This window comes from Pseudorca crassidens, chromosome 1 (assembly GCF_039906515.1).
Source record: "Pseudorca crassidens isolate mPseCra1 chromosome 1, mPseCra1.hap1, whole genome shotgun sequence".
Classification (NCBI taxonomy): Eukaryota; Metazoa; Chordata; class Mammalia; order Artiodactyla; family Delphinidae; genus Pseudorca; species Pseudorca crassidens.
Genome location: NC_090296.1, coordinates 141,549,617 through 141,566,629, shown reverse-complemented (window position 1 = coordinate 141,566,629; position 17,013 = coordinate 141,549,617). Strand labels below are relative to the sequence as shown.

At 39.0% G+C, this 17,013-nt stretch overlaps 1 protein-coding gene across 2 annotated transcripts in view; it reads right to left on the bottom strand.

Annotated features, from left to right (window-relative positions):
• Positions 1-17,013, bottom strand: part of AGBL1 (AGBL carboxypeptidase 1) — a 783,161-nt gene that overhangs the window by 437,191 nt on the left and 328,957 nt on the right. For both annotated transcript variants that reach the window (XM_067696096.1, XM_067696105.1), the window contains exon 18: positions 7,203-7,383. In XM_067696096.1, coding sequence (XP_067552197.1) covers positions 7,203-7,383 — 181 coding nt within the window. The remainder of the gene's footprint in view (positions 1-7,202; positions 7,384-17,013) is intronic.

Genomic DNA, 17,013 nt, shown 5'->3' with positions numbered 1-17,013 from the left:
TCCAGCCTCTTCCACATAGCAGATGCCATGTTTCCTCAGTGACCTAGGGGGACCCTCTGGTTAGACCAGAGTTTCTTCACTTTTGAGCTCCAGAGAATTATCTCTTCCCCCCTAAAGGTCCATCTGTCAGGCATCTTTTCTTGTTCCAGGATCTACTCCTTTCCAGGAAGATTGACAATGGGAATAACAAATTCATTCAATGACTACACTGCTCTCTACCCACAGGGAAGTCTTCAAGGCCAGTAGCAAATGTATCATAGTATGAAGGGCAAGAATGCTTACTGCCATGATCTAAAGATCTAGCATCAAAAACCCCTGAGTTGCTTGTATGATTGTAGGTAGGTGAGGAGGCAGCCCAAGAAACAACTAATGTTGAATTTCTCACCAGTCTGTTGTTTAGGAGCTCAGAGAGTATCTTCCATTCTTTCTTGAGCATAATTTTTAAAAATTATATACTTACTACAGTCCGTTTTTTTTTCAAATGTAACTGATCTGAGAAATCCGAAAGTCTGAGAATCACTGCTACATGTTTTTATATTGAAGAGATTTGAAATACATTAAAAGTTAGAGCTGAGGTCACATAAGAGGGAAGCCCTGAACATATCAAAAAAGGAGGAAAGAGGCATAGCCCAGCCCAAAGGTGAAGTGAACCCAATGGGGATAATCATAAGCATTTTGTGATCCTGAACAGTTACTTGAGTGAAAACGTACAATAGAATGGGCAGTGGAATGGCAGCCCTGTGGCCAAACTGTTCAAAGTCAGCTGGGTGCTGTTTACAGCCAAAAGTTGGCATCAACAGGAAGTATGTCTTCTCCAGAGGAGAAAGCTGGCAGGACACAGTAGAGTGTTGAGGTCCAAGCCACGCTGGGAATTCAAATTCCATGAAGGAAAACTGAGGATGAACTAATTCATTCGTCCTGGGCCAAGATTGCGGAAAGCAGGGGAGGCTATGCCTTCTTTCATCCCAGTCACACTGGATGTGAAGATCAAGGTCAACAAGACTAATTTCAGAGACCATCTGCTGATGGGGCTGAGGCTTTACTTGGCATCTCCATCCAAGTTTGGGAGAGCTGATAGATTAAAATCAACATGGGCTCTGGAGGTAGACATGGGTATGTGTGTGCCAGTGTGTGTGTGTGTGTGTGTGTGTGTGTGTGTGTGTGTGTGTGCGCGCGCGCGCCAGTGTGTGTGTGTGTGTGTGTGTGTGTGTCTATTTGCTTGAGTGTTTTAATTATCTAGACAATTTTTCATGCCATTTCTGCCTTGAACTAGGCTATGTGATAACTCATTTTATCTCTTTAGTCTCAATTTCCTTATCATTTGAAGGACTGGGACTAAATAATATACAATAACCTGCTCAGCTAGAACATTTTAAGATTCTTTTATTCTAATTCCCTTAAATCTCTATAGAAAAGGAATGTAGAATAGACAGAAGTTTTAGTTCTGGCTCTGTAATACGAGCTATTTAAACTGCACTGAAGACTTCACCCCTGTATACTCAAGTTTCTGCACCTGAAAATTATACGGAAGATCTACCTTGGTTGGGCCATAGTTACTATTAGATAAGAAAATATATGTAAAAGAGCAAGGTTCTTTCTTGGCTTATAAAAAGTACTAAATATTTTTTTTATAAAGTCTGTGAGTGCTCTTATTGTAGTAAAATAAAGGCTTCACAATCCACAGAGTAAAAGACTATTGATAGTAAATTTAAATGGTCCCAGATAGTTAAAACTGTCAAGATTTTTATCTGATTTTTATAGTTTCATGTGTTTCCACTAGAGCATTCAGCCTATTACTTCTTAATACCTTGGTGTGTTTACTTATAGCACGTCTTTTGCTCTTTATGATTGTTTACATCTCTTCCACAATGGCCTTGGAAGAAAGTAATCAAGTTTGCAGCGTTGTATATATACTAAGAATAAATATACTCTGACTCTCCTGGGAATAAAATGTTGGCCTGGGTGTTGATTTTATAAAAATTATTTGTCACTACCCTCCACCCAGCAAGCAAAGTCCAAAAATTGGGAATCATGCTAGATTTCTTCCTCTCCTTCACTTACTTCTCATGTTGACCTTTTAAGTCATCACCTGTCTTCTCCCCACTCCCCACTCTAATCAAGCTGCCATTATCACTTCTGCTCTAACCCTACTGGTTGTCTCCTTGTTCTTTTATCCCATGTTGGAAAGAATTATAAGAAACAAGGGATCACTGCATCAGTCCTCCTGGATTACTTTGAACTCAGCCCAGTTCAATACAAACTACCAGGCCAACAAGATGGTAAATTGTTTCTTTTGGAAACCATCTTTGTATTTTGTCTTCCTGTTACAGACATATGTTGCTAAGAGATCTTTGGCTTGACAAGACCCACTATATCTTTGCTAGAACATCCTGGCTTTGTCTCCCTGACCACTGCTATCAAAACCTCCCAGCCATCCTCAGAGGCTCATTAACATCACCACACAAGGAAACTACTCCACCTTTACACAGTTTTGCAAACTCCACAGGGGTCCGTGATTTTTTTTTTTTTTTTGAGGCTCACAGAATCTTTTTTATTTAAAAGCTGAGTCTTCTAATACAGTGATTTCCTGAAGTTTCAAATAACTTGCAAAGTATGAAACCTGAATTCCTTTGTAAGGTCTTCTGTGATACCTTTAACTTTCAGTCATAGCATTTAAATGAAGGCAGCTATGATTTTAAAATATAGTACATAATGATAGGTACACAGAAATATTATGCATTTTTTCATAAGTACTTTTGCATGATACTAGCAGGGAGAGAAAGAAAAGCATCTTGTGGTAGGTTAAGTGGCAAGTTCAGGTTCAGGCTCTCTAATCTTTAGGCAAAAAGCTTGCCTCTTTGCTGGTCAGACCACACACAGGGCAGTTCTGTTAATGTTTAGAAGCCTATGAATAGGAATGTGTCCAAAGAAAATCAATGACAATCAGAACATCAGAAACAATACCACATAAGCAATGTTTAGCTGAACCACATCAAACTTGGGAGAGGGCTTCACCTGAGGAAGTTAAGGCATGTAAAATGGGGATTAGATCTTATCCTTGTTTCTACACATTTTAGAAATGTGTAGAATGTGTAAAATTGTAAAATTTTAAGTTTTAGTTAATGTGTAAAATTCACAAGGCAAAGATCAAAACAAAGAAAAACAAATCCACCTAATTATACACTATGGAATGGGTATGTCCTGAAATGGAATGTCAACGAAGCATTTAAGTAGAAGTTAGATAAACCATATGTTAGGTGTGTTCTAAGGGTTCGTGAGCTGAAACTTTTTTTTTTTTTTTTTTTTTTTTGTGGTACACGGGCCTCTCACTGCTGTGACCTCTCCCGTTGTGGAGCACAGGCTCCGGATGCGCAGGCTCAGAGGCCATGGCTCACGGACCCAGCCGTCCTGCGGCATGTGGGATCTTCCCGGACCCGGGCACGAACCCGTGTCCCCTGCATCGGCAGGCAGACTCTTAACCACTGCATCACCAGGGAAGCCCTGAGCTGAAACTTTTAAGCCCATTTATTGTATGTTATGATTCCATGGCAGTCTCAAGTCTTTTGGTAATGATGTGCAACAACCTGGGGATTTTTTTTTCAGTAGAATAATGCTATGATTTCCAAATCCCTTTCAGCCAAAATTGTTTGGGTGATCCAAGTAACCTACGAAGTGCCTTGAGCTCCATGATGAAAGATGCTATATAAATAAAAAGGGTAGTTTAGTCATAATAAATAACGGTAATGACGATGGATGGTGGTGTCACAGAGAAGCTGGCCTGCCATTAAGGAGCCCAAAGCAACCAGCTGTAAGCTGGAAATAATGTGTGCCCAGGCCAGGAGGATATTCAGTGACTGAGACCATGTTAACCTTTCAACCAAAGACCTGGATCAAGCCTCTGATTCAGAGGTGTGAGCGTTTGAAATGGAAAAAACTACAGTATTTATTCCAGAGCTTGAATGTTACTTTGGACTTATAAGACCTCTACCAACACAGGTCAACAGGGAGCTTCCTCTTCCAACAGAAGAGAAAATTGAGTAGGTCAGAGGAAGAGCCAGAATTCCAGACTAGAGTTATGACTCTGAACCCCATGCTCTTTCCATCCTCTACCAGACCCCAGACAATTCAATGGAACATGTAACTTCAGAAAAGAGCCAACTTGGATGAGAAAATGTTGAAAAGAGGTCATGTCTCAAGATGGCTTGCAGAGCTGTTTTCCATCCATTTAGGCTCAGTAAGCCTGCTAGTAAAACTCTTAGCCCCTCAAGCAGGGAGGAGCCATGCACTGAGGCCCTGGAGCTGATCTCCAGAGTTAAAGGAACACGTGGTAGGAGCCAGCTGAGTTCTGTTGGACCAGGAAAGGATACTGCTTTAGGGCTTTGTCCAGCTTGAGATCTAGGAAGCCTGATTGCCGCCAGAGGCCTGATTGATGCCACCTGCTGAAGGACTTGGCCTTTGGACTCCCAAGCCTCACACATGCTTGAAGACCAACCAGTCACCATATGCAAAGAGGAAGGACCCTCCTCTCTGCCCACCAAAAACTACCATCAAAAAAAAAAAAAATCTGGAAGCTACAAATCTAGGAATCTTGTTAGAACACATGGATGCTTTCCTTACCTACTTATCTTTCCTTTTTTTTTTTTTTTTTTTTGGTGGTATCTATTGAAATTTTAGTTTTACAGCCTTTAGCTTTAACTTGCTTGCATTTTGGCATAATTTAACATACTTTATCATTTGGAATTTATTCTCATCCTCTTTTTCTAGTTTATCATCTTTAAATTTTTAACCTTTTTAACTTAACAATATTCTTTTTGTGCTTTTCCTTTGAAGCTAGTCTATTCTCAGCCTTTTAACATTTATTTTGGGTTTTTATTTCCTGAAAGAAATTATTATTTTATATTTCTTAAACATTTTCTTATTAATTTTAAGTCACTGTAATTTTATCTCTGAAATTTTTGTTTTCTTTTTTAATTTCTTTATAACTCTCATTTTACCTCTTCTGTTTCACCTTTTCAATATTGCTCTATTTTCCCAGTTTTTAAACATATGCTTTTGCCTCTTTAAAACTGATATTTGAAATTATAACTTCTTCTGCATTTTTATTTTTAGCTTTTGAAATTATTTTTCCTTTCAATTTTTCTGTTTACCTTGTATTCTGTTTATTTCCATAGGATACCAATGTCTAATCCTATAGTAAAAAAGAATCATTTGTTACCATAGGAAGGGGCTTTAAGTCTTTTTCCACAGTTTGAGGCAGGTATGTATGAATGTTAATCCTGTCACCCCAACCCACTGACTCAGTGATCTTGGGAACCTGCTCTTCTATCTGGGCCTCAGCTCACAACTCTGCAAATGCTGACACCTTACGACACTGGAATTCACCTTTCCTATTATACATTCTCAAAGGCATGGAGGAGCTAAGCCAGGAGAAACACCACCCCAATCTTCCCTCTTGCAGCCAACCATTTTTCAGTCGTTTCACTTTTAGCCATTCCACAGCCATTTTTCAACCATTTCAGCCATTCCATTTAGATAAAGTGACACTTTTATTACAGCTGTATCCAGAATCCAGTAAAATACAACTGAGAATAAAGATTTATCTGCAGAAAATAGAAGCAAATCAAAGCATTGGTCTTTTTTTGTTTGTTTGTTCGTTTTGTTTTGTTTTATTATTTCTTTTAATCTTTTTTTTTACACAGCAGGTTCTTATCAGTTATCTATTTTATACATATTAGTGTATATTTGTCAATCCCAATCTCCCAATCCATCCCACCACCCTCCCTCACTGCTTTCCCCCCTTGGTGTCCATACATTTGTTCTCTACATCTGTGTCTCTATTTCTGCCTTGCAAACCAGTTCATCTGTACCATTTCTCTAGATTCCACATATACGCATTAATAAACGATATTTGTTTTTCTCTTTGACTTACTTCACTCTGTATGACAGTCTCTAGGTCCACCCACGTCTCTACAAATGACCCAATTTCGTTCCATTTTATGGCTGAGTAATATTCCATTGTATATATGTACCACATCTTCTTTACCCATTCGTCTGTCAATGGGCATTTAGGTTGCTTCCATGACCTGGCTATTGTAAATAGTGCTGCACTGAACATTGAGGTTCATGTGTCATTTTGAATTATGGTTTTCTCTGGGTATATGCCCAGTAGTGGGATTGTTGGGTCATATGGTAATTCTATTTTTAGTTTTTTAAGGAACATCCATACTGTTCTCCGTAGTGGCTGCATCAATTTACATTCCCACCAACAGTGCAAGAGGGTTTCCTTTTCTCCACACCCTCTCCAGCATTTGTTGTTTGTAGATTTTCTGATGAGGCCCATTCTAACCGGTGTGAAGTGATACCTCATTGTAGTTTTGATTTGCATTTCTCTAATAATTAGTAATGTTGAGCAGCTTTTCAAGTGCTTCTTGGCCATCTGTATGTCTTCTTTGGAGAAATGTCTATTTAGTTCTTCTGCCCATTTTTGTATTGGGTTGTTTGTTTTTTTGATACTGAGCTGCATGAGCTGCTTGTAAATTTTGGAGATTAATCCTTTGTCAGTTGCTTCATTTGCAAATATTTTCTCCCATTTTGAGGGTTGTCTTTTCATCTTGTTTATGTTTTCTTTTGCTGTGCAAAAGCTTTTAAGCTTCATTAGGTCCCATTTGTTTATTTTTGTTTTTATTTCCATTACTCTAGGAGGTGGGTCAAAAAAGATCTTGCTGTGATTTATGTCAAAGAGTGTTGTTCCTATGTTTTCCCCTAAGAGTTTTATAGTGTCTGGTCTTACATTTAGGTCTTTAATCCATTTTGAGTTTATTTTTGTGAAGCACTGGTCTTAACTTCAAGAAAATCACAATTTGAGCCCTGACTTTGTCCTAACCAAGTAACTGGGGGAGTCATTTGATTATTGTGGACACCAATTCCCTCCTTTTTAAAAGGAGTGTTAGATGAGATTATTTCTATGGATTCCTCTGTTATTAATTGCCAATGAGTCTATACCTTTCTATTCAAAGGAACTATGAGATTGACATTAATGTATATGGAGATTACCCTGTTATTTGTACCAGGTAACAGAACCCAAGAGAAGTTATTCCTGCCAGAGTACCAAGACCTCTCCAGTCAAGCCCATTGAGCAAAACAACAACATGTTACCATGGTAACATAAATGCGGACTAGGTTGAGCCAGGTGCCTGACATACTTGCCATTGATGACACCATCTGGGTTGAGCATGGGGATGATCTTGAAAATGAAGTTTTCCCTCAAGAGCCTAGCCACAGGGTCACTGCTGACCAGGAACTCCAAGGTCCCCTTCATCACCCAGCTGGCATTGCTCTCTCCTGGGTGAACTCGAGCAGTAATCACCTGGTATGGGCGCTGCCCTGCAGAAAAAGAGACACAAGAAAATTAACGTAAGTACACTTTTCATTTCCACCCAGATAATCTCCAGGAAGCCAGTATTACACGTGACTGGCATGAAGCCTGAAACAGGTTGACTGTTTCTAATACACATCTAATGTACATGTATCCATTTTCCATCTGCCTCTATGGTCTGCAAGACTCAAGAGAGTATAAAGTTAAAGCTCAAGGCTGTTATCCAAAGCATAAGTACTTAGTGGCATCAAAACCAACCAAGAATCAGATTTTGGCAAGACCACCAAAGAAATAATTTACTCTTCAGAGTCCAACAGCATGATGCTGGGTGTCCCAGATCTGAGATTGAATCTTATCTTCATCATTTACCAATTGTAAGACCTCAGCCAAATGACTTAATTTCTCCAAGGCTGCTTTCTCATCTGTAAAATGAGGCCAATAATACTGACCTCCTGCAGCTGTTCTAAAAACTAAAGGATGTGATTATAAAGAACTTGGCATATTGCTTGCTGTTCAGTGTGTACCTGTTAGCTCTCTCCCTTCTCAATTATAAAGTCTGTGGTTAGGATGGTGCCTCACATTCCCCAGTAGAAATAGGAGTCAAGTACAGAAACTGAATTGGGAAATTTATGACTGACTTTATGACACTGAAGCCAATCCTGGAGAGATTTCACAAAAGAGGGAAGCACCTGAAAGCTTAATCTTGGAGTTGCAATACTTCCTTCACTTTGCAGAAGAAATCAGGAACACACTCTCTGCCAATCACAGGGAGTGTATTGACATGAATAGATCTTATGAAGAATGCATTGATGAAAGAGAGACTTATCATTTCTTTGCTGACAGAAGACACATGGAGTATCGTAGTGTTGAAACGTATTCTTAGGCCACATCTGGGTTCAGGTGGTAAATGTCTTTTGATTGATTGGTGATGTCTGTCCCCATACACTTGAGGAACAAGTGGGGAACATGTGGTATCATACAAGCAATTCACCGTGTCTGCTCTAACCCGTTGTTTAATTTTGTGTGGGTTTTTTGACTCTTCCTTCTGTATCCTCACCCAATTCTTTATTGCTCCTAAACCCATTCTAATGATGAGAACTAAATATTTGCCAAGTATAAATACCTTAGCCACTAAACAGACTAAAAGTTAAATCAGTCATTTTCTTCCTGATCATTCAAATCATGAGTTAAATATGGCTTTTTTCCCTTAAGCAGTAATCTTTTTGAGGGAATAAACTGTGTCTCAAATTCTGTACAAAGACAGACAAAACTGAGTAACTCTCAATTACAGCTAAATAACAAGTAATGGAAGATACAGAGAAATAAACTATTAATTCCCTAATTATATTACTATTATCATCAATTAAAACAAACAAAAAACCCTCTGTCAACAGCCAATGAGATGCAGGTTTAAGGGGCATATATTGGTGCATTTTTACTGACTATGGTAAGAGCATGTTATTTCTCTTTGTAGATCCTTTATATATTGTGGATAATATTCAGTTATGTTTTTGCTTAAGCAGGTATTTTGAACATATTCCAGAAACTGCAGGAGGCATTGGGTAGAAAAAGTTGAATATATTATAGTTCTTGTTCTGTAAGAGGCCAAAGCATTTGTCGGTAGTGACAAACATGCAAGCAAATAATGACAAGTGAGCTAGTGGAGGTGTACATAAAGCACCAAAAATAGATCTGAGTCAGAGAGGGAAGGACATTTCCAGCGATGTGATGTTATTTAGACTGGGTCCTGAAGGATAAGTATCAGCTAACTAGAGAAAGAAGGTGAGAAGGGGTCTTCTAAGCAAAGAAAAAGATACATGGCAAAGAACACAGAGGAGAAAAACTGGTGCATTCAAGAATAAAGAAAATTTGTGAATGGCTGAAGCAAAGGACTAGAGATAGTAGCTTGTGAATTTAGAAAAGGAGTTTGGTGTCAAACTGTTAAGATCCTTCCTCATATATTTTGTTTAGGGATTTGGACTTTATTCTGTAGATAAGAAGTTCTCAACCATGGAGTCAGTGTCTCCCTGATACGCTATGATATGTGATGAGATCTACTGAAGAATCACTGGTAATAAAAGGGTAAATGATTATTTTATATATATATATATATATATATATATACACACACACACATATATATACATACACACACATATACACTACACTATATATGTATACATATACTTTATAAATATACATACATATATACAAATATACATACATATATGTATGCATATATAAATATACATACATATATACATACATACATATATATACATATATACATACATATATATTTATAAAGTATATATACATATACTTTATAAATATACATACATATATGTATGTATATACATACATATATATATGTATATACATACACATATATACATGCATATACATACATTTATACTTTATACTTTATAAAGTATATGTATACATATACTTTATAAATATACATACATATATATACATGTATATATAAACATACATATATACATATATGTATGTATATAAATATACATACATATATATACATACATATATACATACATATATATTTGTATGTATATATATATACATACAAATATACATACATATATATATGTATATACATACATATATACACACACATACACATATGACACAAAATGCTGGCTACCGCCCAATAGCTTTTCTCCCCTTATTTCCTACTACCACACCCCTGATTTTGGGGGGTTTAAAAAATGCCCAGATCAAAACACCCAGCTTCATGGATCCTCTTGTAGGTAGGAGTGACCATGTGACAGGGTTGAGACCAATGAGATGTAAATGGCAACCTGGGGTCGGTCTTTCTGGAAAACTGACTAAAGGGCACTGTTTCACCTGGCAAATGCCTTCTTGGTTTTTGTACCTTATCCCTTAACTTTGTCTCTCGTTCCTTCCGTGAACATAGATCTGATACTTTCAGGTGAAGAAGCCAACTTGAGAATCAAAGTCACATGATAAGATGTTACCATAAAGGTAGAAAGAGCCTAGTTCTTGAAAAATCCCTTAAGCAGCTACCCTGCACCTTCACTAGCTTCTTCAATGCTTCTGGATGTTTGAGACCAATAAACCACTATTTGACTGGGCAAATGTAATCATGTTTCTGTTATATCTTGTTAGACTCTAGTTTACCTTATATAAGAGCAGATTTAAAGTCATCCTTAAAATAAGGTTACTTTGGAGGCTTCTGGGAAGATGGCAGAAGAATAAAGCATGGAGATCTCCTTCCTCCCCACAGATACACCAGAAATACATCTACACATGGAACAACTCCTACAGAACACCTACTAAACGCTGGCAGAAGACCTCAGACCTCCCAAAAGGCAAGAAATCCCCGACGTACCTGGGTAGGGCAAAAGAAAAAATAATAGACACAAAAGAATAGGGACGGGACCTGCACCAGTGGGAGGGAGCTGTGAAGGAGGAAAGGTTTCCACAAACTAGGAAGCCCCTTCGCGGGCGGAAATTGCGGGTGGTGGAGGGGGTAAGCTTTGAAGCCGTGGAGGAGAGCACAGCAACAGGGGTGCGGAGGGCAAAGCGGAGAGATTCCCGCACAGAGGACAAGGGCCGACCAGCACTCACCAGCCCGAGAGGTTTGTCGGCTCAACCGCCGGGGCGGGAGGGGCTGGGAGCTGAGGCTCCGGCATTCGTCGGAGCACTGGGAAAGGACTGGAGTTGGCAGCATCAACACAGCCTGCAGGGGGTTAGTGCGCCACGGCTAGCCGGGAGGGAGTCCGGGTAAAAGTCTGGAGCTGCCGAAAAGGCAAGAGACTTTTTCTCCCCTCTTTGTTTTCTGATGCGCGAGGAGAGGGGATTAAGAGCGCTGCTTAAAGGAGCTTCAGAGACGGGCGTGAGCCGCGGCTAAAAGCGCGGACCCCAGAGACGGGCATGAGACGCTAAGGCTGCTGCTGCCGCCACCAAGAAGCCTGTGTGCGAACACAGGTCACTATCTACACCCCGCTTCTGGGGAGCCTGTGCCGCCCGCCACTGCCAGGGTCCCGGGATCCAGGGACAACTCCCCTGGGAGAACGCACAGCGTGCCTCAGGCTGGTGCAACGTCAGGCCAGCCTCTGCCGCCGCAGGATTAACCCGCCCTCCGTGCCCATTCCTCCTGCCGCCCTGAGTGAGCCAGAGCCCCCGAATCAGCGGCTCCTTTAACCCCGTCATGTATGAGGGAAGAACAGACGCCCTCCGGCAACCTACACGCAGAGGCGGGGCCCAATCCAAAGCTGAGCCCCTGGGACCTGTGAGAACAAAGAAGAGAAAGGGAAATCTCTCCCAGCAGCCTCAGAAGCAGCGGAATAAAGCTCCACAACCAACTTGATGTCTATGGAATACCTGAATAGAGAACGAATCATCCCAAATTGAGGAGGTGGACTTTGAGAGCAAGATTTATGCTGTATAGCTTTGCTTCCACCATTTGTCCTAGGGTTCTATCCGTCCGTTTTTTTGTTTCGTTTTGTTTTTAATTTTTTTTCTTAATAATTATATTTTTATTTTAATAACTTTATTATATTTTATCTTCTTTTATTTTACTTTATCTTCTTTCTTTTTTTCCTTCCTTCCCTCCTTCCTTCCTTCCTCCCTCCCTCCTTCCTTCCTTCCTTTCTTTTTCTTTCTACTTCTACTACTTCTTTCTTTCTACTTTTTCTCCCTTTTATTCTGAGCCGTGTGGATGAAAGGCTCTTGGTGCTGCAGTCAGGAGTCAGTGCTGTGCCTCTGAGGTGGGAGAGCCAACTTCAGGACACTGGTCCACAAGAGACCTCCCAGCTCCACATAATATCAAATGGCGAAAATCTCCCAGAGACCTCCATCTCAACACCAGCACCCAGCTTCACTCAACGACCAGCGAGCTACAGTGCTGGACATCCTATGCCAAACAACTAGCAAGACAGGAACACAACCCCACCCATTAGCAGAAAGGCGGCCTAAAATTGTAAGTCCACAGACACCCCAAAACACACCACCAGACGTGGACCTGCCCACCAGAAAGACAAGATCCAGCCTCATCCACCAGAACACAGGCACTAGTCCCCTCCACCAGGAAGCCTACACAACCCACTGAAACAACTTTAGCCACTGGGGACAGACACCAAAAACAACGGGAACTACGAACCTGCAGCCTGCAAAAAGGAGACCCCAAACACAGTAAGATAAGCAAAATGAGAAGACAGAAAAACACACAGCAGATGAAGAAGCAAGATAAAAACCCACCAGACCTAACAAATGAAGAGGAAATAGGCAGTCTACCTGAAAAAGAATTCAGAATAATGATAGTAAAGATGATCCAAAATCTTGGAAATAGAATGGAAAAATGCAAGAAACATTTAACAAGGACCTAGAAGAACTAAAGATGAAACAAACAACGATGAACAACACAATAAATGAAACTAAAAATACTCTAGATGGGATCAACAGAAGAATAACTGAGGCAGAAGAACAGATAAGTGACCTAGAAGATAAAATAGTGGAAATAACTACTGCAGAGCAGAATAAAGAAAAAAGAATGAAAAGAACTGAGGACAGTCTCAGAGACCTCTGGGACAACATTAAATGCACCAACATTCGAATTATAGGGGTTCCAGAAGAAGAAAAGAAAAAGAAAGGGACTGAGAACATATTTGAAGAGATTATAGTTGAAAACTTCCCTAATATGGGAAAGGAAAGAGTTAATCAAGTCCAGGAAGCACAGAGAGTCCCATACAGGATAAATCCAAGGAGAAATACGCCAAGACACATATTAATCAAACTGTCAAAAATTAAATACAAAGAAAACATATTAAAAGCAACAAGGGAAAAACAACAAATGACACACAAGGGAATCCCCATAAGGTTAACAGCTGACCTTTCAGCAGAAACTCTGCAAGCCAGAAGGGACTGGCAGGACATATTTAAAGTGATGAAGGAGAAAAACCTGCAACCAAGATTACTCTACCCAGCAAGGATCTCATTCAGATTTGATGGAGAAATTAAAACCTTTATAGACAAGCAAAAGCTGAGAGAGTTCAGCACCACCAAACCAGCTTTAAAACAAATGCTAAAGGAACTTCTCTAGGCAAGAAGCACAAGACAAGGAAAAGACCTACAATAACGAACCCAAAACAATTAAGAAAATGGGAATAGGAACATACATATCGATAATTACCTTAAATGTAAATGGACTAAATGCTCCCACCAAAAGACACAGATTGGCTGAATGGATACAAAAACAAGATCCATATATTTGCTGTCTACAAGAGACCACTTGAGACGTAGAGACACACACAGACTGAAAGTAAGGGTATGGAAAAAGATATTTCATGCAAATGGAAACCAAAAGAAAGCTGGAGTAGCAATTCTCATATCAGACAAAATAGACTTTAAAACAAAGACTATTAGAAGAGACAAAGAAGGACACTATATAATGATCAAGGGATCGATCCAAGAAGAAGATATAACAACTGCAAATATTTATGCACCCAACATAGGAGCACCTCAATACATAAGGCAAATACTAACAGCCATAAAAGGGGAAATCGACAGTAACACATTCATAGTAGGGGACTTTAACACCCCACTTTCACCAATGGACAGATCATCCAAAATGAAAATAAATAAGGAAACACAAGCTTTAAATGATACATTAAACAAGACAGACTTAATTGATATCTATAGGACATCCCATCCAAAAACAACAGACTACACATTTTTCTCAAGTGCTCATGGAACATTCTCCAGGATAGATCATATCTTGGGTCACAAGTCAAGCCTTGGTAAATTTAAGAGAATTGAAATTGTTTCAAGTATCTTTTCTGACCACAACGCAATGAGACTAGATATCAATTACAGGAAAAGATCTATAAAAAATACAAACACATGGAGGCTAAACAATACACTACTTAATAACGAAGTGATCACTGAAGAAATCAAAGAGGAAATAAAAAAATACCTCGAAACAAATGACAATGGAGACACGATGACCCAAAATCTATGGGATGCAGCAAAAGCAGTTCTAAGAGGGAAGTTTATAGCAATACCATCCTACATTAAGAAACAGGAAACATCTCGAATAAACAACCTAACCTTGCATCTAAAGCAATTAGAGAAAGAAGAAAAAAAACGCCAAAGTTAGCAGAAGGAAAGAAATCATAAAAATCAGATCAGAAATAAATGAAAAAGAAATGAAGGAAACGATAGCAAAGATCAATAAAATTAAAAGCTGGTTCTTTGAGAAGATAAACAAAATTGATAAACCATTAGCCAGATCAAAAAAAAAAAGGGAGAAGACTCAAATCAATAGAATTAGAAATGAAAAAGGAGAAGTAACAACTGACACTGCAGAAATACAAAAGATCATGAGAGATTAGTACAAGCAACTCTATGCCAATAAAATGGACAACCTGGAAGAAACGGACAAATTCTTAGAAATGCACAACCTGCCAAGACTGAATCAGGAAGAAATAGAGAATATGAACAGACCAATCACAAGCACTGAAATTGAAACTGTGATTAAAAATCTTCCAACAAACAAAAGCCCAGGACCAAATGGCTTCACAGGCGAATTCTATCAAACATTTAGAGAAGAGATGACACCTATCCTTCTCAAACTCTTGCAAAATATAGCAGACGGAGGAACACTCCCAAACTCATTCTACGAGGCCACCATCACCTTGATACCAAAACCAGACAAGGATGTCACAAAGAAAGAAAACTACATGCCAATATCACTGATGAACATAGATGCAAAAATCCTCAACAAAATACTAGCAAACAGAATCCAACAGCACATTAAACAGATCATACACCATGATCAAGTGGGGTTTATTCCAGGAATGCAAGGATTCTTCAATATACGCAAATCAATCAACGTGATAAACCATATTAACAAACTGAAGAAGAAAAACCATATGATCATCTCATTAGATGCAGAGAAAGCTTTTGACAAAATTCAACACCCATTTATGATAAAAACCCTGCAGAAAGTAGGCATAGAGGGAACAGAACTTTCCTCAAAATAATAAAGGCCATATATGACAAACCACAGCCAACATCGTCCTCAATGGTGAAAAACTGAAGGCATTTCCACTAAGATCAGGAACAAGACAAGGTTGCCCACTATCACCACTCTTATTCAACATAGTTTTGGAAGTTTTAGGAATCCAAATCAGAAAAGAAGAAGTGAAGCTGTCACTGTTTGCAGATAACATGATACTATACATAGAGAATCCTAAAGATGCTACCAGAAAACTACTAGTTAATCAATGAATTTGGTAAAGCAGCAGGATACAAAATTAATGCACAGGAATCTCTTGCATTCCTATACACTAATGATGAAAAATATGAAAGAGAAATTAAGGAAACACTCTCATTTACCACGGTAACAAAAAGAATAAAATACCTAGGAATAAACCTACCTAAGGAGGCAAAAGACCTGTATGCAGAAATCTATAAGTCACTCATGAAAGAAATTAAAGATGATACAAACAGATGGAGAGATATACTATGTTCTTGGATTGGAAGAATCAACATTGTGAAAATGACTCTACTACCCAAAGCAATCTACAGATTCAATGCAATCCCTATCAAACTACCACTGGCATTTTTCACAGAACTAGAACAAAATATTTCACAATTTGTATGGAAACACAAAAGACCCTGAATAGCCAAAGCAATCTTGAGAACGAAAAGCTGAGCTGGAGGAATCAGGCTCCTTGACTTCAGACTATACTACAAAACTACAGTAATCAAGATAGTATGGTACTGGCACAGAAACAGAAAGACAGATCAATGGAACAGGATAGAAAGCCTGGAGATAAACCCACGCACATATGGTCACCTTATCTTTGATAAAGGAGGCAGGAATGTACAGTGGAGAAAGGACAGCCTCTTCAATAAGTGGTGCTGGGAAAACTGGACAGGTACATGTACAAGTATGAGATTAGATCACTCCCTAACACCATATACAAAAATAAGCTCAAAATGGATTAAAGACCTAAATGTAAGGCCAGAAACTATCAAACTCTTAGAGGAAAACATAGGCAGAACACTCTATGACATAAATCACAGCAAGATCCTTTTTGACCCACCTCCTAGAGAAATGGAAATAAAAACAAAAATAAACAAATGGGACCTAATGAAACTTCAAAGCTTCTGCACAGCAAAGGAAACCATAAACACGACCAAAAGACAACCCTCAGAATGGGAGAAAATATTTGCAAGTGAAGCAACTGACAAAGGATTAATCTCCAAAATTTATAAGCAGCTCATGCAGCTCAATAACAAAAAAACAAACAACCCAATCCAAAAATGGGCAGAAGACCTAAATAGACATTTCTCCAAAGAAGATATACAGACTGCCAACAAACACATGAAAGAATGCTCAACTTCATTAATCATTAGAGAAATGCAAATCAAAACTACAATGAGATATCATCTGACACCAGTAAGAATGGCCATCATCAAAAAATCTAGAAACAGTAAATGCTGGAGAGGGTGTGGAGAGAAGGGAAGCCTCTTGCACTGTTGGTGGGAATGTAAATTGATACAGCCACTGCGGAGAACAGTATGGAGGTTCCTTAAAAAACTACAAATAGAACTACCATATGACCCAGCAATCCCACTACTGGGCA